The sequence below is a fragment of the Podarcis liolepis genome (genome assembly GCF_965112155.1).
Source record: "Podarcis liolepis genome assembly, chromosome: 12".
Taxonomy (NCBI): Eukaryota; Metazoa; Chordata; class Lepidosauria; order Squamata; family Lacertidae; genus Podarcis; species Podarcis liolepis.
The window spans coordinates 13,556,107-13,579,151 of NC_139563.1; the positions used below are offsets into that span (position 1 = coordinate 13,556,107).

General features: G+C 43.5%; 2 protein-coding genes across 3 annotated transcripts in view; one reads left to right on the forward strand and one right to left on the reverse strand.

Moving 5' to 3' along the window:
* DNAJB6 (DnaJ heat shock protein family (Hsp40) member B6) overlaps positions 1-22,685 on the forward strand; it is a 61,508-nt gene extending 38,823 nt beyond the window's left edge. For both annotated transcript variants that reach the window (XM_083467206.1, XM_083467207.1), the window contains exons 9-10: positions 16,164-16,361; positions 20,962-22,685. In XM_083467206.1, coding sequence (XP_083323332.1) covers positions 16,164-16,361; positions 20,962-21,044 — 281 coding nt within the window. In that variant the 3' untranslated portion in view covers positions 21,045-22,685. The remainder of the gene's footprint in view (positions 1-16,163; positions 16,362-20,961) is intronic.
* Positions 1-23,045, reverse strand: part of LMBR1 (limb development membrane protein 1) — a 327,116-nt gene that overhangs the window by 275,870 nt on the left and 28,201 nt on the right. The window lies entirely within an intron of this gene.

Sequence of the window (23,045 nt, forward strand, 5' to 3'; positions counted from 1 at the left end):
TTCCTTGGATTATTAATGCTTTTATTTCCACCGGAGCCAAGTAACTTCCTCTTTGCACGGTGTCCAGTATGTGCAATGGTCTTTGGGACTTTCTAAAACACGGCAACACTTGCCTACAAGGATAACTGGTTTGCTTGAGAATGCTGCCGGGAAAGGCTTCCTTGCTTGCCAGAATGTGTAGGTGTGACTTGGTACAAGATTTCCCTAGATAGGCGTTTGCTGCATTGTGTTTGATTGATACTACTTTTTTTTAAAAAAAAACCATTCATTTGTTTCTGCAGAACCTGAATTCTGTTCTGCTTCATGAAAACTGGTGGGATTTTAAGGCTACACTAAACTTTGCTCCTTCAGCCGTTTGCGGCTCCTTTTTATGCCACAGTTCTTTCCAGCATTGCTCCAGTTTCTGAGAATTGCAAAGCTAATGTGGAAAGGAGCTGCAGAGCAAGTTTTCCCCGATGTGACCATTAATTTCTGACAGTACCAAGCAGTGCAGGAGTGACTCTTGATTCAATAGTTTACCCGAAGAAGATGCTTGTGCAACCAGAAAGTTTGCATATCTTCTATATACTAATGGGTTGCAGCAGATGACTCACTAATTCTCCTTGAGGAAAGTAGCCTTTAAACTATGAAGGGCAAATAATTTTGCAATTTACTACTTTTGCATAATCTTAACTCAAGGTCCCAAACATTTAAAAACATGCTAGCATAATAGCACAAAGCTACTTTTCCCCAGCTGGTTATAATCTCTCTCTCTATTCTTGAAGCAAGGAAAAACTGTCATTCAGATGTTATGGTAAACATATGTGCAAGTTTAGGAAGAATGTTAACTTATCAGTCCATTCTTAGTTTGACAATAGAACATCCTTTCTTTCTTAAAAGATTTTCTATCGTGCACCAGGGAACAAAACTCCCAAAGTAGCATTACAGACATTTAAATATGTTCCAACTGTTGAGACAATAAAAAAGTCACAATAAAAATAGAACATCATAAGAATGTGCTGGATGAGGCCAATGGCCCATCTAGTCCAGTATCCTGTTCTCACATTGGCCAGCCCGTTGCCTGTGGGAAACCAGCAAGCAGGATTCAAGCGCAAGAGCACTCTCCTGCGGTTTCCAGCGGCTGGTATTCAGAAGCATTGATACATCCCAACGGTAGAGGCAGAGAATAGCCATAATGACTAGTAGCCATCAATAGCGCTCTCCATGAATTTTAATACTTTTCAAAAGATCTTTATGTTGGTGCCATCACTGCTTCTTGTGGAAGCGAGTTCCCTGTGTGCTGCATGAAAAAGTCCTTTTTCCTAGAAGAAATGGGATAAAGGCACAATATCCACAGGAGCTAGCTAGCCATTTTTAAAAGGTTGGGAATATTTAAAGGGCATTGCTGTTGAAAAAAAGCCTAAGAATTGCACCAGGTGAGCTTTTCCTGAGTAGAACATTCCATAAACAGTACTGAAGCTGAGAAGGTGCTCTTTGCTGTTGCCCCCTGCCTAATTTCAGTAGAGAGGGAGCACCAGGAGAAGGGTATCTGATGAAGCTCTTAATGTACCGGTAGATACATGTGGGAAAGAATATCCTTTAAGTTGTCAGGTCTTCAGGTTACTGCATGATTTCCATACATGGAAAGAGATAGATGCGTATCGAATAGACAACATGAAACATCTTAAAGCAAACTGCTAAAAAGCAAAGGGCTGCCTTCTGTGGAGACCAGGGAGTGTCATGCCTCTTGTGTGTGGTGCACTACCTGTGTGAGACTACTTGTGTGTAAGGTGTGAGATCTTCTGACAGACATGGAATCCACACCTGCATATTTAGCTTATTACGCTTGGTGATTGTGGGCATTCCATATTTTATCAGACCTTCCAGTCACTGAGAAGTTACAAAGCGATGGCTGGTGTGAAATGGGAGTCTCTTCAAGATTTTACTTCTTCAGTGCTGAGGAGGCTTCATTCAGTGCCCACCTCTCTATTCCTCCCATTTCATCCTTGGCTTGGCTGCATTTCTTAAGCAACCAAGCTTTCTTCTAAAAGATTCTAAAACTTCCATTACACCAGACCTGTTGGCTGTGCTATAATAGGACTTGTGCCTTTGGCATCTATCCTGAGTACTTATGGGGCTTGTATGAGGTTTCACAGAATTATAAAGCCCGGATCAGCAAACTTTGCAGTCTGCTGAGTAAACATAAACGGGTTGGGACATCCCATCATGGCAATGAGCAATTCTTTGAGTGCCAAATACCCGTCAAAAGATACCACAGCAACATAAATTATTGAGCTTAAGACAGGCATTCAAATAAAAGGCTGCAGTTATCAGAAAGCAAGACCTGCTTACTGTCGATAGCAGCCGGTATTTTTACTATGCATTCCAAAGCACTTCAGGTGCATCTTCTGTACAATAACCTTGTTACCATGTTGTAGATGGGGGATCGGAGAGTCAGAGAATTGTGGCTTGCTTAAGGGACGTGGGTGGCGCTGTGGGTTAAACCACAGAGCCTAGGACCTGCCGATCAGAAGGTTGGCTATTCGAATCCCTGCGATGGGGTGAGCTCCCGTTGCCCGGTCCCTGCTCCTGCCAACCTAGCAGTTTGAAAGCACTTCAAAGTGCAAGTAGATAAATAGGTACTGCTCTGTGTGCTGCTCTGGTTCGCCAGAAGCGGCTTTGTCATGCTGGCTACATGACTTGGAAGCTGTACGCCGGCTCCCTCGGCCAGTGAAGCGAGATGAGCGCCGCAACCTCAGAGTCGGCCACAACTGGACCTAATGGTCAGGGGTCCCTTTACCTTTTACCTTTAAGGCTAACTTAAGGGAGACTGTGGTTGTGGTAAGATTGAATGGAAGGCTTTCCTGTCAATATATTTAGCTGTGACAGTGCACTACAATTTTGGGAAAGGACACTGGATTAGTTTTACTAACAATTTTATGCTGTGCCGTTGCTTAGATGGCCACCTGCTACTTTTGCAAGCCACTAGTCTTGGGCTACGTGTCCACTGGATACCCTATCTGTATCTTTGGCTGGTGGATCAACAACTGTGCCCTTCAGGACACAGATACCTTAACCATTGTGACTCATTCGCTGATAACCTCTCTGCTGAAATAAGGGAGGCCCCATCTGTATCGGCATTCTGCTGGCTTCTGAAGACGCACCTTGATTATACGCATTCCCTTGATCTCTTGACCTGTTTTAATTGCTGTGTTGTTTTAATGGGGTTGTTTTATTGCGTGCTTTAATTATGGAGGCTTATAGTTTAATGTTGGTGAAATTGGCTTTTAATCCTGTAAACCACTTAGAAGCCTTTTTCGACCTAAAGGGGTATATGCATTAATAATGAAGAATAATACTCTTGGGGAAGGATTGCTTGGCAGTGATGCTGGGCAGCCGCTGTTTGACTGTGGCTTCCTTTTCATTAGACACTCGCTGCCTTGTCCTGGGACTGATGATTTCTTCCTGTCCTTCATGAGGAGAGTTGATGGAGTGCAGACCTGGGAGAAGCTTTCTGTAAGGATTTATGGGGAGCAGTTGTCAGGGGTGCATATGTGTATTGTATATTCTACCACCTGAGTAGGGAGAAAACTCTGCACAACCACCCTGGAGTTAGTGGGCTACTTGCACAGCTGAAAGGAAGGGTCTTGGTTCTAGTATAATGGGATAGGATGCTGATTAACCATACCATACATATATCCATGCCTATCACTGTGCAGTGTTAGAAACTCGGATACATAAGCTAATTGCCAAATGACACCTTAAAACCTAGGTTATGGTTGCCACAACGTACTGTCTAGGCACCATTTTTCCCTCCAGTGGAGGAATGAATAATAATAATAAAAAAATTGTTCCATTTCTATACTGCTATATATTTTAAATAAATAATTTCAAAGCTCTTTACAACGCATTAAAATGTGAAATAGAACAACGCAGAATAAAATAAATTCAAGCTTCAAGGACAGGGGTCAGCAAACTTTTTTAGCAGGGGGCCAGTCCACTGTCCCTCAGACCTTGTGGAGGGCCGGACTATGTTTTGGAAAAATATATATGAATGAATTCTTATGCCCCACAAATAACCCAGAGATGCATTTTAAATAAAAGGACACATTCTACTCATGTAAAAACACGCTGATTCCTGAACCGTCTATGGGCTGGATTTAGAAGGCGATTGGGCCGGATCCGGCCCCCGGGCCTTAGTTTGCCTACCCATGTTCAAGGAGAATATTTCAGATCCTTCCCTAAGTGACTTTTTGCTTTCCCCTATATTTATTTACCAACTTAATTTATATAGCTGCCCCATATCAGAAGTACTCTAGGGAGCCAGCGTGGTGTAGCGGTTAGAGTGCCGGACTAGGACCTGGGAGATCAGGGTTCAAATCCCCACTCGGGAACGAAGCTCTCTGGGTGACCTTGGGCCAGTCCCAGCCTCTTGACCTACCTCACAGGGTCGTCATAGGGATTAACTGTGGAGGAGCGTGAACCATGTACTCCTTGGAGGAATAGGTGGGATATGAATGCAGTGATGCAGCTCTTCTGCTTACCTGCTTAAGACAGCTGGAGAGGCCAGACGTTTGAAGGTGTCCATTGCTAATCTGGCACCTGGGAAATTTTGGACGCTGGCACTGCGTGCGTGGACCTTAATTTGACTAGTAGGCCTTTCATAGCTGTGTTCTATATTCAGGGTGTGGTGCAGGTGCGGAGGTGAGGTGAGGTGGGGACTAGAGCGCTTGCTTCAGTGTAAGGGTACAGTGTCTGCTTCATATCCATCTCAGTCCGTCCCTGACGTTAGGGCAGGGGCCCAAGAATGCATTATCTTCTAGAATTACCAGAAGCATGCTTGTTTTGTTTGTGCTGCTGCAATCGGTTCAGGGTACGAAAAGAACTGAGCTCAGAGGAACATACTGAAATGAAACCTGTCATGTTCAGGCGGCGACCTTTGGCACGTCGCATATTAGGCTGCCATGCCTTCATTGGTTCGGCAGAGCTTTTGTTTGGCAAACGGCTAGGCATTCTTCGACCATAAGAGTGAGCTTGGTTTCAAAATAGTTTGTCTGTGGCTTAGGCCTGCCAGGTCAAATCTTCCAAAAATAGGAGGCTGTAACAGGGTGCTGCGAAAACTACCGAAAGGGCCTTGCTTTCTGAAGGTGAGACGTTGGGTGTTCTGCATTACGGTCTTGTGTAATGTTTTACACCACACCTGCAGCTGAAAATTCATTCTTGGAAGAGCTCTTAGTAAATTTATACAACTTAAAAGCAGAGAAACATCCCGGAAGAATGGGAATTTCCCTGTTTGTCTTCTCTGAATTGCTCAAGGCTGTCAGAACACAGTGAACTGTCACAAATGTAGACTGAAAGTCATAGAGTGAGATCACCTGAGATTTCAGAAACCAGGAAGGAATCGCCCATGAAACACCAGCCATGTCTCCATAGCGCGGAACTTTATTTCCTCTAATTTACTACCCTCCACCATTTCCATTTTCTGTTTCACACACTCATTTCTCTCAAGTTGTTCTTCTCATTCTGATCTGTCTTCATATGATCACAAGCTTATATTGTCCAGTCAGAGACCACCTCGGTTTTTTGCAGATCTATAGATAACAGAGGAAGGTGGCATCATCTCCAAAGCTGTTGTGATTATCTGTTGTGTGACAGTGTCCGTAAATGCTTCAGCAGGCACTGCAAGAACACTGAGAGCCAGGGTGGTAGAGGATAGAGTGTAGGCTGGAGTTGGTTTCAAATCTGGTTTCAAATCTGCTGTAGTTGCCTAGGTCTCAGCTTTACCTACTAGTGTCTTTGTGATGATAAAACTGGAGGAAGGGCTATATGTGCTGCTCTGAGTCCCTTTGAACTTTGTGGGGTTTACTTCTGAGTAAACATATGCAGGGGTGAGCTAAAAAAACAAATAAATCTCTTCCAGACTTGCAAAATGCCACATGCTAGTGATTTCACAGCTGCTTTGACATTCCTTAAATGGTTCCTAGATGATTTCAGTCTCATGTCTACCAAGCATTGTTTGGCCAGGAATTTTTTAAAAAGTGACTTTTCACATATCAGACCCTGGGATATCTCAAGTTGTTTTTTTTTTTAGTAGAACATATATCAGCGCAAGTTCTTGTTTAAAAAAATACATGATGGGGTATAGCAAAGCATTCGTGTTTTTGAAAAAGCAAGTTGATTTTTATTATAACTTTGCCTTATTTGGAAGTGCTGCAAGTGTTGTGGGTTTTTCTGGAATTTCAAACACTTGCTGGAAAGAAATTTTAATATTCAGAAGCATTTGTACGAGCTATGGAACTGGCAGTATTTTGAACTCTGAAGGTTCCCTGTGTTGGAAAATGCTTCAGGATTTTTAGCGTGCTGTGTACTGCCAAATCAATAGAAGATTGCAGCCCCCCCAAAGCAGCTCCCCATTGGGCATTTGGTCTACTAAAATGAATGCTGAATGCTAAATTGAGAGGGAGGGTGGTCTTTGTAGGACATGTGTTAGCACAAAATGTAATAAGAAAGTAATGGTTTTCCAGTTACTGAAGCCCATGGGTAGGCAAACTAAGGCCTGGGGGCCGGATCCGGCCCAATCGCCTTCTAAATCCGGCCTGCGGATGGTCTGGTAATCAGCATGTTTTTACATGAGTAGAATATGTCCTTTTATTTAAAATGCTTCTCTGGGTTGTTTGTGGGGCATAGGAATTCATTCATATTTTTTTTTCAAAATATAGTCCAGTCCCCGACAAGGTCTGAGGGACAGTGGACCGGCCCCCTGCTGAAAAAGTTTGCTGACCCCTGCAGCCTCTTGGCTTCATTAATTCAGTGTGTTCCTAAGCAAATATCTAACTAGAGCTTCTTGATATATAAACATTTGATTGCACCCAGTGATATGCACACTGCTGTAGTTAACATCGCGATGGCAGCGTCTAGCACAAAATGGCATCACTTGGGAATCTGAGCTATCCTTTTAAAAGAGTTGACTCTGACGTGCATAATTTAAGAGGAAACCTTAAAAGCTACAAGGCAGCTCTCCTAAACTCTTGGGAGCTTTTGGTGAGGTTCTCAGTATGCAGCAGATGGCACCTACCGTATTTTTCGCTCTATAAGATGCACCAGACCATAAGACACACCTAGTTTTTGGAGGAGGAAAACAAGAATTTTTTCCCCTGAATCTCAGAAGCCAGAACAGCAAGAGGGATCGCTGTGCAGCGAAAGCAGCAATCCCTCTTGCTGTTCTGGCTTCTGGGATAGCTGCGCAGCCTGCATTCGCTCCATAAGATGCACACACATTTCCCCTTACTTTTTAGGGGGAAAAATGTGAGTCTTCTAGAGCAAAAAATATGGTAACTTTGCTGTGCCATGCTTAGAAGGATGCTGCCCCCTGCTTGTTGAGGCTGAGGAAGGCAAGTCTTTGCTGTCCATTCATGATCTTTGCAAAATATTTGGCCAAAAGCTTCCAAACTTTGCTCAAGAATCTCAAATGCCGTTGCAGCAAATGCATTGTAATTGGTGCAGATTTTCATTTTCTTCCATGCAGAGCTGTTCTCTGGCAGCCACCATTGCGAGACCATTCACTGGGGTCCAGTTTACTGTAGTCCTTTGTTTTTCACTGTACTGTTTTTGAATCACGCCAGCCTTGTCATATGCACTAATTAATTTGGCAAAATAAATATTAATTCCTTGATTTGTCTACGAAGCTTTGATCTGGAGGCACAACGATGCAACCATGTCGCCGAAGCAAAGCGGCATTAAGTCTGCTTTGCAAATAGAGGCCTGTTGCAAAGAGAAATATAAATTGCACACTGGGGAACTTGGCAGAGAAAAATGTGAAGAGTGGGGTGGTAGTAGCAGATAGCCTGACACCAGCATTTGGAAGTAAGTTCTCAAAGAATCATGGTAGCTTTTTCGGTCTAATTTGGTATTAGTGTGAGTGGGAGCAGGGCAGTATTCTGGGAATGCAGAGTTTTGGGAGGTGAAAGGAAAGCTATTTTATTAAATTGTTTTTACAGTGACATCTTCTTGCTCCCCGCCCCCCCCCCAAGCATGGGCTGAACAATAATTAGAAATAACTGCTGCACTCCTGCAGGATAGATGCTTAACAGCATGTATACCTCTTTCCATTAGGTTGCACAAAGGTTCATTTGGAATGGTGATCCCAACATGAGACACACCAAGCTCTCCATTCTCTTCACCCCCACCCCCAAAAAAAGTACAATGAGATGAGATGCAGCCTGAGGCCAGGGTGTGAGAGAAGAAGCTGTACCATCTTGTCAGAGCTTTGTCCCACAGTTGGTGTTTCCCTGCTTCAGTCATACCTTGTGCTGGAATACATTTATTGCCACTTCACCCTCAAGAATGGCAAGCTGAGTCTTGCTTCACCAGTAAACTCCCTCTAAACTCCCTCTCTCTTAACTCTGCAACGTCCTATGAGAAGGAGTCATTTCTCCTATTAAGTGTGCAAAGCTCTTTACAATCTTAGAAGAGATGTTTACAACAGTTCTGAAAAAGTGCCCATTTTACAGATCTAGAATTGAGGCTAAGGTGTGGGAGGGGAGGGGAAGGAGATTTGCCCAAAACACTCACTGCTAGTTTATGGCTGAACTCATCCCAAGCCAGCACTGTCTGTTGAGTGCCTTTCTCTGTTGCTTGTCTCCTACATTTGGCATTTTTTTAAGGGACTGCATGTACTGTCTCTGAAAATGAAGGTTTATTTTGGCCATCTTTGCTCATATCCATCAATAGACCACCCTCTTCAATTTCGCATATCTTTTTGCAATGCATCTAATCATCAGTGTGTCATCACTTCTTTAATCCTGTTGCAAATGACCCTCTTATGCTCATCACTATGTTTTGGTTGCCCTCCAAACCTTTGTTTCACGAATATCAGTTGCTAATTGCTTCTTTGCCCTTCCACAAACTGCAGAACGGATGCATGCAGTTTTGCTTCTGACGGTGAAGAGTTGTCAGTAAATTTGAAGTACGCATCTTCAGCAAATGTACTGACTTGTCAACATGCCTTTTACCCTTTTATAAGGCATACACTGAAAGCCTATTCCTTATTAAAAGTGTTGACAGATTACTTCACTGTTGATCTTTCTCAGTTGATCTTTCTCAGTGTGTAGTACTGCCCTCTGCTGGCTAGAATGTATATACTTCATTATATCATTTCCGTCTTCTAGTTAAGAGTATTGTGTTCAGACACAGGATAATATGGTGGACTGGGGATTTTCTTGTCCTACCAGCTAGGCAAAGCTAATTCATATTATTGCGACTCTGAAAGATGTTAAGAGAGATTCCTGTTTATTCAGGTTTTATCTGAATAAACAGGAATAAACCTGAACAGACCTTTGGGAATATGCCTTGCAATGCTGAAGATTTATTTAACACCAATTCCAACTAGTTATCTAACACCACGTATTGCCTTGTAAATGCTTCTGCAACATTAGGCCTTGGATAGCTTCAGTCAATCTAGACCAGTGGTTCTCAAAGGGTGTGTGACCTGCCACACTGGTGCAGCAGAAGAGGATGGCAGGTGTGGGCAGGAAGATTCAAGGACAACCAAGGAAACACGTAAACATTTCAGTGTAGCGTAGCAAAGTATAATTGTTTTATTTTTTGGCAGAATATGGATAGGTGTTTTTCAAAATGAGAGCAAGAACATCAAGTGATTCTGAGGACAATCCTAGTTGCGTTTCCAAATGTATTCCTTATATATAAAAAAAAATCTGAAAGTGTGGCCAAGAGAAAAAAAGTTTGAGAGCCAATAATCTAGGGGTATTACAGGAGACGTTTGGCTCCTGCTTTGCCTCACTCCTGGTTCTGCTTAATTGGCTGCTGCTCATGGAGCAAAGAAACTCAAGAGCATCTACATCACATGTTGTCTTCTGCAAGACATTAGCAGAGAAGAAACATGGTTCCTAAACAGCAAGTCAAGGGGATGGAGCAACCATGATCTAGTTTCCAGCCCATACTTTTATATTTATATATTGTACACTTCCATTTCTTCTTCATGCCACAGTTTAAGATAGGGCCACAACTTCTCAAAGTCTTCCTGTAGCTCTTAGGTTTCCTTAAGATGTTCATTAAATAGTGACCACTTGCTGACCCTCAGAATAGAATGGTAGAGTTGGAAGGGACCACCGGGGCAATCTAGTCCAACCCCCTGCAATGCAGGAATCCTTTTGCCCAACATGGCAAAACCCATGACCCTGAGATTAAGACCTACTGAGCTATCTGCTAAAGAATAAAGCTCTGCCCCTTTTTGTTTGATTCTGGGCCAGCCCTTCAGGGTAAAATGGGGTTCTTGGTTAAACATAAGTGCAAACTCCTATCCAAAAGGGACTTGCATGACTGAATGAAGAAGTCAGACCCAAACAATTGAGCCACACAAGTCTCTTTTTGGAAAAGATCTCCAGCATTGCAGTTAACAATTAACACATCAGCATGATTGGAATTACCTTTTAAGTCATTTTACAATTAAATTTGGCTATAACAATCAGATGAAAGAAGCAGCTAGTTTTAAGATTCAAATTATCAGTTGCTTGTGTGATAGCTTTGAATCCTAGCCGTTCTGCCTAAGAACACTTTTCATAAGAGAATTTTAATTGGGTTAGAGAGGAATAAAGCCAATACTGTTAATTGCATGGAGAGAAGAAAACCCTATTTCAGTAAGCTGGGGGGAAACAAATATGAAACTTCCCCAAGTATAATTACTGTAAGGAATAACTATTCATCACTGTGATGCTTTGGCGTTAGTATGCTTTAATTATAAGAAACATAGCAGTGCTGATTCTAACTTCTAAATGCTAATTTTCAGTAAATGTCGCAGAAGATGTTTTGGGGACTGGTGGGTGCAGAAAGAAAGTCTCTGTTGTCACCTCCCCCCTAAAAAATGATCTACCTTGCATTTCTCCAGGTTACTGGACAAGTTGTGGTGGCCTGTGGGTAGGGAATTAAATGGGACCTGGCTGAATGTATAGGTAGTTCTCTGACTCAGTGGTAGATCAGAGCTCTGCATACAGAACTTCCAGGTTAAAAGCCTTGGCATAGGTGGTGATGGTAGAGCTATTTGCTTGACACTCCCAAGAGCTGATGTGAGTCAGAGTAGACAGCAGCCTGACCTATCACAAGCCAACTTCCTACATTTCTGTCGCTGAACTGCAATCTTTATGGAGTAGAAGAGAAACCGGATCAATCAAATCACATGTTCATTCCTACTCATCATCATCCAGACCTCATGACTTCCTGTGCATGGTGGTTGGTGGTTGAAACTTTTCCTTGACCTGTTGCCATCTGAGCCGCCTTTAATGGTACCGGTGGAAAACCAGTCTTCAAACGTGGAATGAAAAGAGTGTTATAATTTAGGAGCTGGTTAGGCTTGAGGCTCGTGAGAGAGAGAGAGAGCGTGCCTTATCATTAAACAGCCCTAGCCGGCTGCATAGATATGATGATGACTTATTAAATTTCTATACCACCCTTCATCCAAAGATGTCAGGGCTGTTCGCAACAGAAAAATACAAAATACATAAGAAAACCAACAAAACCAAAACCAATATCCCCCCTGCTTCCCATGAACACATTTAAAAAGCCATAGATTGTTAATCAGCAAAATGCCTTGTTGAAGGAAAGCAGTCCTGAGCCATTTTAGCTTTATAGGTAAAAACCAACCCTTTGAATTGGGCCCAGAATTGGCAGCCAGGATCGGTGTAAGATGCTTAAACTGTCTTGTCCAGGGGTCAGCAACCTTTTTCAGCCGTGGGCCGGTCCACCATCCCTCAGACCATGTGGGGGGCCGGACTATATTTTGAAGGAAAAAAATGAACGAATTCCTATGCCCCACAAATAACCCAGAGATGCATTTTAAATAAAAGGACACATTCTACTCATGTAAAAACAGGCTGATTCCCAGACAGTCCACAGGCGGGATTGAGAAGGTTGCCTACCCCTGGTCTTGTCGCACTGAGCAACCTGGCTGCTGAATTCTGCACCAGCGTAAGTTTCTGAAGCATCTTAAGAGGCAGGCGCATTGCAGTAATCTAACCTAGAGGTTACAAGAGCCTAGATAGCAGTAGTTAGGCTGTCCCTGTTCGGATAGGGGCACAACGGGGCCACTAGCCGAAGCTGATGGAAGGCACTCTGCGCCAGTGAGGCCACCTGAGCCTCAAGTGACAGCAAAGGATCCAAAAGGACTCCAAAGTTGTCTAGCCACTCCTTCAGTGGGAGTGTCACCCCATCAAGAGCAGGCAACCTCTCATCCATCCAGTCTAGGGAACCACCTACGAACAGGGCCTCAGTCTTATTGGGACTGAGCTTCTGTGTAGAAGAAATTCCTTTTGCTATTCAGGGCTAGCCCTACCATTAGGCAGATGGGGCGTCTGCCTCAGGCAGCAGACTTTGGGTGTCACGAAAGAGCAGCAAGTTATGAAGTTTTTTGTTTTGTTTTGTTTTGTTTTGTTTTTTTACTGTATCACTATTTATTGCCTTTCTTTTTCTCCTAGGAAATGGGAGAAGCGTTTTGGGTATTTTCTGATTCAGGTGCCAAAATTGGATACCATGCACTTTGACTTGGAAGGAAGGGGTGCTGTTTCCCTTCTGCCACAAGTAGCAAAATACCTTGGGCCAGCGTTGCTGCTGCAGTACGTGGAAGCAACATTCATTCCCTGAGCAGCCTTTGTACATGTGCTTCTTCTTCCCCAAACAATCATACCTACCCCCTCCCAAAAATATCCCCATTAAACTTTGTACAAATTGCACAATCATGTAAGTGCACAAGCCACAACACAGTGACATTTTGTTCTGATGTAGCAATAGGCTGGCCAGACGCATACTGGCTTCCAGGGCTATATAGAAACAAATCTGAGCAACCCACAGGCTGCTTTAGGATAAGGTGGTGCTGACTGTGGAATTGCTGTCCTTAAACGAACCGAGCAATTACTGTGTCACCTAAATCACAGCAGAGGGCCAGCAGGTCATATGTATCTTGTATTCTGTGAAAAATCAACTGAGAAGATGTCCCGTGCACGGATGAGACTTGGTCCTATTTAGTGGGGACTGGTGAAGGAGACATTATGTTCTCTTACAGCTGAGAAAGGACACCCCCTTTAAAGAAAAGTTATGGGCAGTAGAAGAGGAAGTAAACATCCTTCTTAAAATCAGTTTAATAGTGTGTCCATGCTTCATTGTTTAATATTGTTCTGATAAACTCCTCAAAGCCTTTGTCATTATAAGAAGTCCCCTTTGTTTTGTAGATTACTTCCATTACTCAGAAATAAGACTGAGGACAAGAGAAGATGAGCTTGGGCAGGGTTATGTCATGTCTGAACTTGGAATTAAACTCTAGTTTCAAGCTGGCACGGGGGTTCTGCCAGTTTTCCATGTTAGTTCTGTTAGTGGCATTTGAGAACTATTGTCATACTACTATTCAGTGCTGTGATCCAAAAGCATCCTAGCTTTGCACATGCAATAGTTCTTAAGGATTTCCTTTCCCCTTTGACCTGTCTCTCACTTCTTCATGCCAGTTCCTAGTGCTCTTTGTCACAGGATTCGCTTGTAACCAAATACATACAGCCATCTAGCCATCCTTACCAAATGATGCATGAGCCAGTAGGGAAAGCATGCACAAAATGTGGCACCACCTTGGATGACACCATGCTTTTATGAGCACTCATTAAATCTGATTAACGAGATGAACTAAGCAATGTGTTAGAAATTCCAGCACCTCTTTCGTATTGTTTAATGTCTTTGTGGTAAAAGTTTTCCTCCTGGCGCGCTCTGCCTGCCTTTTTCATTTCTACTTTTATGTCTCGCCTCAAGAGCTAATCCGTTCCTTAAAACTGGGGCAGCCCTTTGGGGCGTCTCCTGTGGTTGGTTTATAGCTTGCCCCATGAGGATTTTCTTCCTAGTATCTGAAGTTGCTTTGTTTTTAACCTACGACACTTTGTAGTGGCAACAGAGGGGCTGCCAGTATCTCTTAAAACCTTGGGAAAATCCTTGTTAAGTAAAGCAGGTTTGAAACAGCCAGATTTAAAAGCACAGAACTCTAAAACAGTAGATTTACAAACCCAAAGGCCTAAAAATGAAGGCTTTTTCTAGCGGTGGAACTGAGCTGGGAAGTTGGATAAGCTCAAGTCACAGAACAAAGGAGCCACTCACTATGCTTGTCTGTGTCTCTATGAAAAAGGGAAAGGCCTGCAAAAGTGAGTAGGGGACTGTGTGAGATGGGATGTAAGCAGATACGTTCAACAGCCACATTGGGGGATGCCCTATATTCATTGAACATAGCTTTTTTATACTCTTGCTCAAATGTGAATGAATGGATTGATGATGACAGCTCCAGATGGTCATCACTTCCTTGTGGATAACTCAAGCTTTGTTATGAAGGCACCTCTGGTGGGTTCAGTTGCTTTCTGGAGAGTTTATGCCAGCAAGGCTGAAGGTCAGAGATAATAGAATCTGCAGTCTAAAATAGTGGACGACACTAGGTTAAGAAAGACTGGTTTATGCTGGTTGGAACATAAGGCTAGGCTGCACTGAGCTTTAGTACTTCCTTGTAGTATGAACCCTGAACTTCTTGCAATATTGACCTATAGTACAATGTCAATTCTGCCATGCCGGTGTGAACAGTTACCCTTTACTTGGCAAGTTGCTTGGACTCTTTGGTTCTTGAATAAGGTGAATGAACCCCAGAGTGCAGGTCTCAGGATTGCATGATGCTGGTAGTCTCTTCTAGAGGGTTGCAGACTCCCATCAACCAGACACCTTGTGCTTCAAATCCATGGGCAGCCATTTAGGGAGACATGGCAGTCAAGGGCATCTGAGTGAGCTGATCCAAAGAAATGGGTGCAGAGACCTGGTGGGTCCTGTAACCTCTTAGCAACTCACCATCTGTGAGAAGCGCAAGCTGTTGATATGAATTATGGAAGCTGCTGTGTATCATATCAGTTCATCACTGGTCCAGGAGAATAGGAAATAGGACCTTTGGAGAGTCCTGAGAAGCATGTCCTCTATTTTTTTTTACTTTATGGCTGAAAAGATTAGATGTGTGTGTGGGACTTCTTTTTTTAAAAAGAGAGATGTGGAAAACACAAGTTCTGCCTTAAGGTTTTCGTCTCGTTACATCCCAGGTAGCGGTCAGGATCACTTTGCACAAATCTCTTTCTCCCTATGCATGATCTTATTCATCTTTGCATTCTTGCAATCCTCGGCTTTCCTTTTGCCTCCCAAGTAAGCTCTTTACTTATTGCCAAAGTCCCCCTTTAACAGGCCTTGAGAAGGTAGTGTCACAATCAATTCATGATCTGTTGGTGCCATTTCTGAACACTCAAAAGATGGTCACTAGGATCCAGGCCGGCTTATGCTTTTAATGCACCTGAGTTTACATCTTGCTGTGTTGCAGATTTTAGCAGGACTTTTTCTTCTGGTTACTCTTGGTGGTCCCTTCCAACTCTACAGTTCTAGGATTCTAGTGGCATTAGATGTGTTCAAAGCATGGGATCTTCTGGGAAGCAGAGTCTGCTGAGTAGACCTGTTTTGTCTTATTGCCTCTACGTCCTGCACATGCTCAAGGAGAATTTAGAGAACAGAGCACTCACCTGTGTCATTTCCTTCAAAATGGAATGTAGTATGTACTTGCAACAACCTTTGTTAGGAGTTTCGACTTGCAAGTACAATATTCTTCTACTTGCCTTACTATTCTAAAATGTAGCTGTGCAGATACCCTGGCACAGTTTGTGGTCTGTGCCAATATGATGGGAGATATGTGCCAATATGATGTGAGAGCCAGTGTGGTGTAGTGGTTAAGGGCGGTGGACTCGTAATCTGGGGAACCAGGTTCGCATCCCCGCTCCTCCACATGCAGCTGCTGGGTGACCTTGGGCCAGTCACACTTCTTGAAGTCTCTCAGCCCCACTCAACTGACAGAGTGTTTGTTGTGGGGGAGGAGGGGAAAGGAGAATGTTAGCCGCTTTGAGACTCCTTCGGGTAGTGATAAAGTGGGATATCAAATCCAAACTCTAGAAATACTCATAGGTTGCAGATGAAGAAACTGAAGTGAAAAAAAAAAAAACTTAAGTGACTTGCTTGGGACAACAGCTAAAGTTACGGGACTGGCTTTTCTCTTGTTTCCATGGGAGACAGAGCCATCCTGGGTGACCCCACTCATTTCTTTCTTGAATGTTCTGCTTTTTCCCCCCTCTCAGGTGTAGCTGACGACGAAGCTTTTGCAGAGGAATGCAGACGCAGAGGACAAAACGCCTTGCCTTTCCAGCCGGCTAATGCCCGTTCTCCAAAATCGGCCCTGAAGCCTGCCGCCTACCCCAAGCATACCTTTCACTGTAATAGCGATGAGGATGATGACTTGGTTATGACCAACTGGGAGGCGCCCATTTATTCATCAGGTGTGCACAAAAAGGTGACGCAGGAACCGGTAAAAAGGCAGGAGCCAGTGCTAAAGCAGGAGCCCGTAAAAAAAGTCACGCCACTTAGCCAGAAGCCTAAGTCAAAGAACCCAATAAGATCGCGTTGCTGCGTGCTGATTTAAGGCTAACATTTCACATGCTCTGTTCCTCTGCATTCAGACTAGCTTCAGGACTACGTTGTCCTGCCCGTTTTCAGAAGATACCCAAATAAAATTCATTGCCTGTGCCAAATTGTGCATACAGCTCACAGCAAACAGCAGAACTGTGTTTAGTAGCTGACACGTTGCTTGCTTTCCTTGTTCCAAATGCAGGTTTCTAGTAGCCCGGATAGATTTTGTTCTTTGCACTATCAGGTAACTAGATTTTCAAACTTTTGAGGCCTGGTGGAATCTCCTTGGCAAAATGGCTTGCCCTCCTCCTCCTCGTTTCCTTTAGCCAAGTGTATGTTTAGCAAGGGCTGACATAAGCAGCAGCCCGTTCATCGTTTTGCTCATTTCAATCGGTGCCAGATCCAAAACGTCTAATTTGCAGATTAATACTGCAAGATTCACATTTCCCTTGGTATCCAGTATTAACAAGCTCCTGAATGTGAATAATCCATTGTTCATTCCCTATTTGTTTTTTACCGCCTGCCGTCATGGGAGATGCAAGTGCACTAAGTTGCTGATCCAGTCTGTTTCATGTGCTTACTAAAACGAGAAGCTGCTGTATTGTAGCTTAGTAACTGCACAGCTGAATCTTCAGGTGTCCCCCCCCCGCTATGGCTTAATTTCAGAACCAGTTTTGGGAAACTATTTTCAGGAAACCTCAGTTCACCATTGCCAGGCGGTCACTCCCCACTTTCCACACTTCTTTGAGTGCCAACGCAAGCAGAATGAACACGAACTGAGGAGAAATGACGATGTGAGGAAGATTTCACATAGCATGGTTTTTAGGTGCAACACCTAAAGTGGGGGGTTGTATCCAAAGGTTTTCTCCCTCAGGTGGAAGGAGGGAAGGACTGTTTGGATCCAACCCACAACACACCTCTGTCTCACTAAGGGAGGTGTGTTGAGGAGCCAGGATTGGTAGGCTCAAGTTGCCTTGTGTAATATGAGAAACTGCCCTGAGTGTAGAAGTTCCAGGGTGGGTTGTGTTCACCTTGTCCCTGGCAGAATAGAAAGGGAAATGTCTTTGGGTCTTTCCTTGCTATGGCAGGCAGCACAGCCAGATGGGGTGAGTTATCCTCTCCCGTGTTGCTCCTTGCCTGCAGGCAATTGTAGCCTCAAGCATCTTATTCGTCATCCCTGCTTGTGGCATTCTGCAATCTGGGAAAGGCAGATATGAACTTGCAGAAACCTGCTTTATGGCTTCCTTTCAGCTCCCATGACCCATGGAGACCAGAATCTAGAGCGGGGACCACCTTGGGAAGCTTTCATGGTGCAAACTTAGGAAACGTGAAACAACCGAGAGGGAAACTCTCGTTTGCTTAAAATTAAGTAAAGTAACTTGTCAATAGGTTGCCAAAGGTCTGTCATTTTGGTTTGCCCTCAAACCTTTTGCCTGTTTCCCTCCTGTTGCTTCTGAGGCCATTGATACGCCAGCCTTAATGGCCATGGATGGTCTCCTACTAAGTTCAGAGTAGACCCATTCACTTACATTAGTCATTTCTGTTTGTTTCAATGGATCTACTCCCTGTCTGACTAGCGCTGATACCGCTCCATGTTTTCTCCTGATACTGCACGTGTCAAGGATGCATTGTGGTCTCGGCTGGCATGTGAGCAGGTGCTGAACAGGTGAGGCAACTCCTGGTAACAGGAAGCTGACCTTCCCCACAACTTGAGTAACTATGCTTCAGCAGCTAGTCAATTGCAGGACGCAGGTTTTTTTTGAAGTGGCTCTTTGGAATAACACGAAAGAGGGGTCTGCAGCTGCAGCAGCTACGCCATTGTCTTGCTGTTGTTTGTAATCTGACAACGTAATATCGGAGCCATCTGTGCTTTTTGCTTTGCAAGTAAAACGGGGGCTGTCAAATCCTCACCCATCTCCCGCAGACTAGGGCCCATCATTTAAAAATGCTAGACATAGTGCAGTTTGAACACACCAGGGAGGGCATGTTATTGAGGTAAAGTTCCATGCTTTTTTTAAGGGACCAGAGGCTATCAGATGTCAGATTCAAAAATTACAATGCTTCCTTGTTTAAAATCTTTGCATCTTTTTACAAACTTTGTTCGATCAGGTAAGTATCACTATTCCCTGTACTGTGCAGAGACAAGAAAGTTGCCAAAAATAGACTTCAGCACTGATCAACTTTTCCCAGCATCAGTTATGGGGTGGGAGATAGGGTGCATTGGGTAGTGTGCATAGATGCCTTGCATCCAGCAGGCCCCAGATTGAGTACCTGGCATCTCCCATGAAAACTGATCTCAGGAGCAGGAAGGTGTATCTTGAAGTGTAGTGTGGATGTGTCTTGAAGAGCAGCTGCCGGTTGAAGTATACAGTGCTAGACGACATAGACCAGTGGTCAGATGAAGATCCTTTCATATATTCTATGAATCATGTTGCTAGAACTCTAGTACTTCTCACCCCATTGGGTCCTCACTTCTTTGCTGAGACAGACACCTGTGCAATTTTGTCTCTCCTGTGAGATCCAACGGTTGGTTGTAGCCTTGTATGTGGAAGTACCAGCTTACGTTGTCAATATTTACCCCCTGTTGGCAACCTGGTGATCTACTTACAAGGCTCCTGCTAATGGGCCCTCACTGTGATTTAGGAGTCTTGCGACTGCCTTTGTTGGGTTCATACTGTCTCTGAATGAGATCGTATGTTCTGCATCATGGACAATTGTCCCTAGGATGAGTGATACCTAACTTGCAATAGTCCCCCCCCCCCCAATTAGGTAACTGACTGAACTGGTAAATGGCGGTAATTATGAAAAACTGATTTGAGCAGCTCCCCCATTTTTGGAGTAGCAAAAAACTGAATTTGAACCCAGTGAATAATTTCAACCTTGGATATGAGAGAGGAGAGTGCCCGTTGGTAGGTAGTGCTCAAAACTGTCGGTGGCTCCCTTTTGGGCTGGATATTGCCCACCAAAAAAAAAACCCTATCTGGTCTCCTGTTTACCCTACCAAATTTTAACCAATGCAATGAAACCTGCATTTTCCTTGTAAGGACAAGAGGGTGGTTTCTCAGTGTTTATCTCTTGGGTTTTTTATGCAATTTCCCCATTAAAATAGTTTGTCAAAGAGTTTAGAAACAGAGCAACCACTGTCCATGGAGCAGCTTTCATATGTCATAGCAGGTGATTTCAGCTCTAAATAATTGGTTGCACTACAGATTTCTGTAGAATTCAAATGGAAAGCTACCTGTTTCTGCATAATTCAAATGGAAGCTCACTTATTCCAGGCAGGGTTGCTTCCCCACCTGCACCAAATGTTTGGCTTGCCTCCTGGTACAGGGCAATGCATTAAACTGCTGTAAGTATATCATGGCCCAAGTATTCTAGTGCAGGTTAGTCTCCTGTCAACTTAAGCACTATAACTGCTTAATCCCCATTGAAATGAGCTAGTGCTCTTTGCGTTGTATGCTGTCTCACTTCGGCAAACAGTACAGATAATTTAAAATACCCGTCCACCCCATCATTTAAACTTGTACACATTTGATAAGAAAATAAACAAGGCCATCCCGAATCCCTTTGAATGTTTTGTTAACTCTTTTCTAAATTTCAAAGGAATGCCTTCAGAAGCGAGTCACAGAGATGACCTTAAAACAGCCTTTAAAAACTGGTACACATTTAAACTTGTACACATTTGATAAGAAAATAAACAAGGCTATCCAGAATTCCTTTGAATGTTTTGTTAACTCTTTCCCAAATTTCAAAGGAATGCCTTCAGAAACAAGATACAGAGATGACCTAAAAACAGCCTTTAAAAACCGGTAGGGTTGTTAAAAGCCAAATTAACAAGGGAAGACTTATTTCGACAAAAGTTTTCAAAACCTCAACTGATGACAGACAGGGTTGCTCTGAAATAGGACCGAGTAGATCACAGGAGAAGGGAGGGAGCTAAATTCACAACCTAGCCTGCAGTTTTTGAGAGGGAGGACCCAATGGAAGCAAAAAGGGCCATTTCAGTTAACAATATAGTTACACTATATTGCATTGATTTAGGGCCGGACAAGGCAGTCCTTTTTGTTGTGGTTTTTTTGACTCACAGGCGCATGGTAAATAATCTTGTCAAGACCTAGCCATAGCCTTTAAGATATTTACAACAGGGAACTCTTCAGATGATGGATAGAGTGCCTCTGAAGTGAATGCTAATGGGAGCTTTCAGTATGGCCAGGAGGCCATTTCACTGAGCCTATGGCCAGTGGTCACCTTTTGGAAATAACTTAACATGTGGAGGAGCTAACTTTGGTAGGCCAACTGTTAAGGAAATGTGAGAGACCTGGGAGGAACCTTGCACTTGCTGAAGCCCTTTGCTTGTGCTCCTCAGGGGAGACCTGCCTTGCATTTTCCAAAAGGCTTAAAATCAGAATGCTTCTGCTTTAATGAAGGGAAATCTATATGCACAATGTTTTACCAGCCGTGTCTCCTCAGGATACAAAGAAGTCAGCAAGAGGAAGAAGCAGAAGCTGAGGGAGGAGCAGAAGAAGAAGAAGTCAGCCAAGGCACCCTATTAAAATGGACTTCGATGCCCCCCAGCACAGACCCTCTCGCTGTCACACCACTTGACCCCACCCACACTCCTTTCCTGGTGCTTATATTTTCTTACGGCTAATCTCACTTAGCAAGGGGGGGGAGAGAGACTATGGCTCCTCTCTAAAGTACACTAAACTTGCACTATTACGCTTGAGCACCACAGATTTGCTTGAGTTTCTATACGACACCCCTGTCAGAAACCCGCTCCACGGAAGTCACTTCCATTGAAATCAGTGGGTTTGGCCTCTGAGCAGCGTGTTTAGGATCAGGGTGTCCGATGCATCAGATAAGCAGATCCTGGCTTGAAATGTGTTTTATTTTCGAAAAAAGAAAAATAATAATAATGTGGTAGAACCTTTTCAACCTCTTTCCTTCCTGGGGCTAAAGCTATCGTAGTCTAGTGTGCTTCTTCTAGAACTTAGAAAGGTTGTAAACGATGTGTCTATATTTCCAAAAAAAACCCAAACTGTTTTCATCATGGGATATTCTGACCTTACTATGTTTCTCATTTCATATGACCTCAATTTTCCTTAGCTGGACTCCCCCATAATGACTGAGGGTCAGTTCTCGGGAGATTCAGCCCTGCATCTTATTTTCCACAGGGGAAGAAGCAGTTGATTTTCCTTGCTTGCACGTGCCATTATTGATGTGCTATGTATCACAAGCAGTGGGCTGTGATTGTGAGAGAGAGCAAGTCCCCCCCCCCAAGCTTCTTCGTGAAATCAACCCTTGTGAGTTCATTATGCCCCCCAGAACTCTCTCTCGCCAGATAATAAAAGGCATACTTTGAAATACTACCCTATGTCCATTGCCCGAAAATCAGTAGCCTTGATGATGTGTTCATGCCAAGTAGAGCAAGGGTCACAGCACCCCGCCTCACCTGCCAGAAATCACCCCTCTTCCTAGGGTGGCATGTGAGGCTATACAAGGGTGGAGTGGAGCCTTGACTAGCCGGAAAGAGCTTACGGCCTGTATTCCTTAGTCAGATCTAGAATACTTATTTGTACATTGGGTGTATACTATGTGTGCTGGTTCCCATTTGGTCTAAATTGGGGTTGAAGGGGTGAATTAAGGAGTTGGATGTAGCAAGGCAACTTCATTCCCCTCCATATAAATGTTTCATTTGCATGGTACATGGCTTCTGTTAACCTCATAAATGCTACTAAGTTGGAGCCTTCCATTCCTTTAACTTTTCCCAAGCATGGTTACTGTATAAGCAAGTTGCCTCCTTGCTGCTTAATCCGCGATTTGAAGTTCTCAGCTGCTTCGGTCTCCTGTGTGTTCTCCCCTCCCTTCTCTCCCTGATAAATTATGTGGCAATTCTCTTCCTTGGCACTGTTGGAAACCCCAAATTTCCTGGAGAAATCGTTGATTAGCGCCCCTAATAATGTATCTTAGGTCCAGGAAGATTAGGATGCAAGAGGATTTGGGGTACTTACTTGGATTAATCTTTAATGCTGGTATTATGAAAATGTAATCTTGTGCAACTCATTAGGTATTTAAAACACAATATGTCTGAAGTTTGATGCAGAACCACCCCCCCTTTTTTGTTACATGAATACCACTGATTTGTGTCGTGCCGTGTTACTAATATTTAAAGAAATAAAGCAAGTTCCCCACTCCTTGACTTTTTATTTTTATTTGAACAGCGCAAAGAATGGACTTCTGACACACATATATATATAAAAGTCAGGATGCTAAACTAACTCAATGGAAGTTTCTGCAAAGAGGGAATTTTTGCGTCGCTAACAAGATGAAGGGTGGATTTATAGCTCTCCGTAGAAATGTATATTAATTGGAATTGCTTCTGAGGAGGTAACAAGAGACAGCAGGAGATACTAGGGACAGAAGAACAGATAGCTTAAGTCTGAGAAACACTCTAAAAACCTTAATGTTGCACACATACAGAGAGAGAGATTTATTCACACAATAAATATAATCACATAACATTTTTAGAATCTATCCAAATATATTCTCAAGCA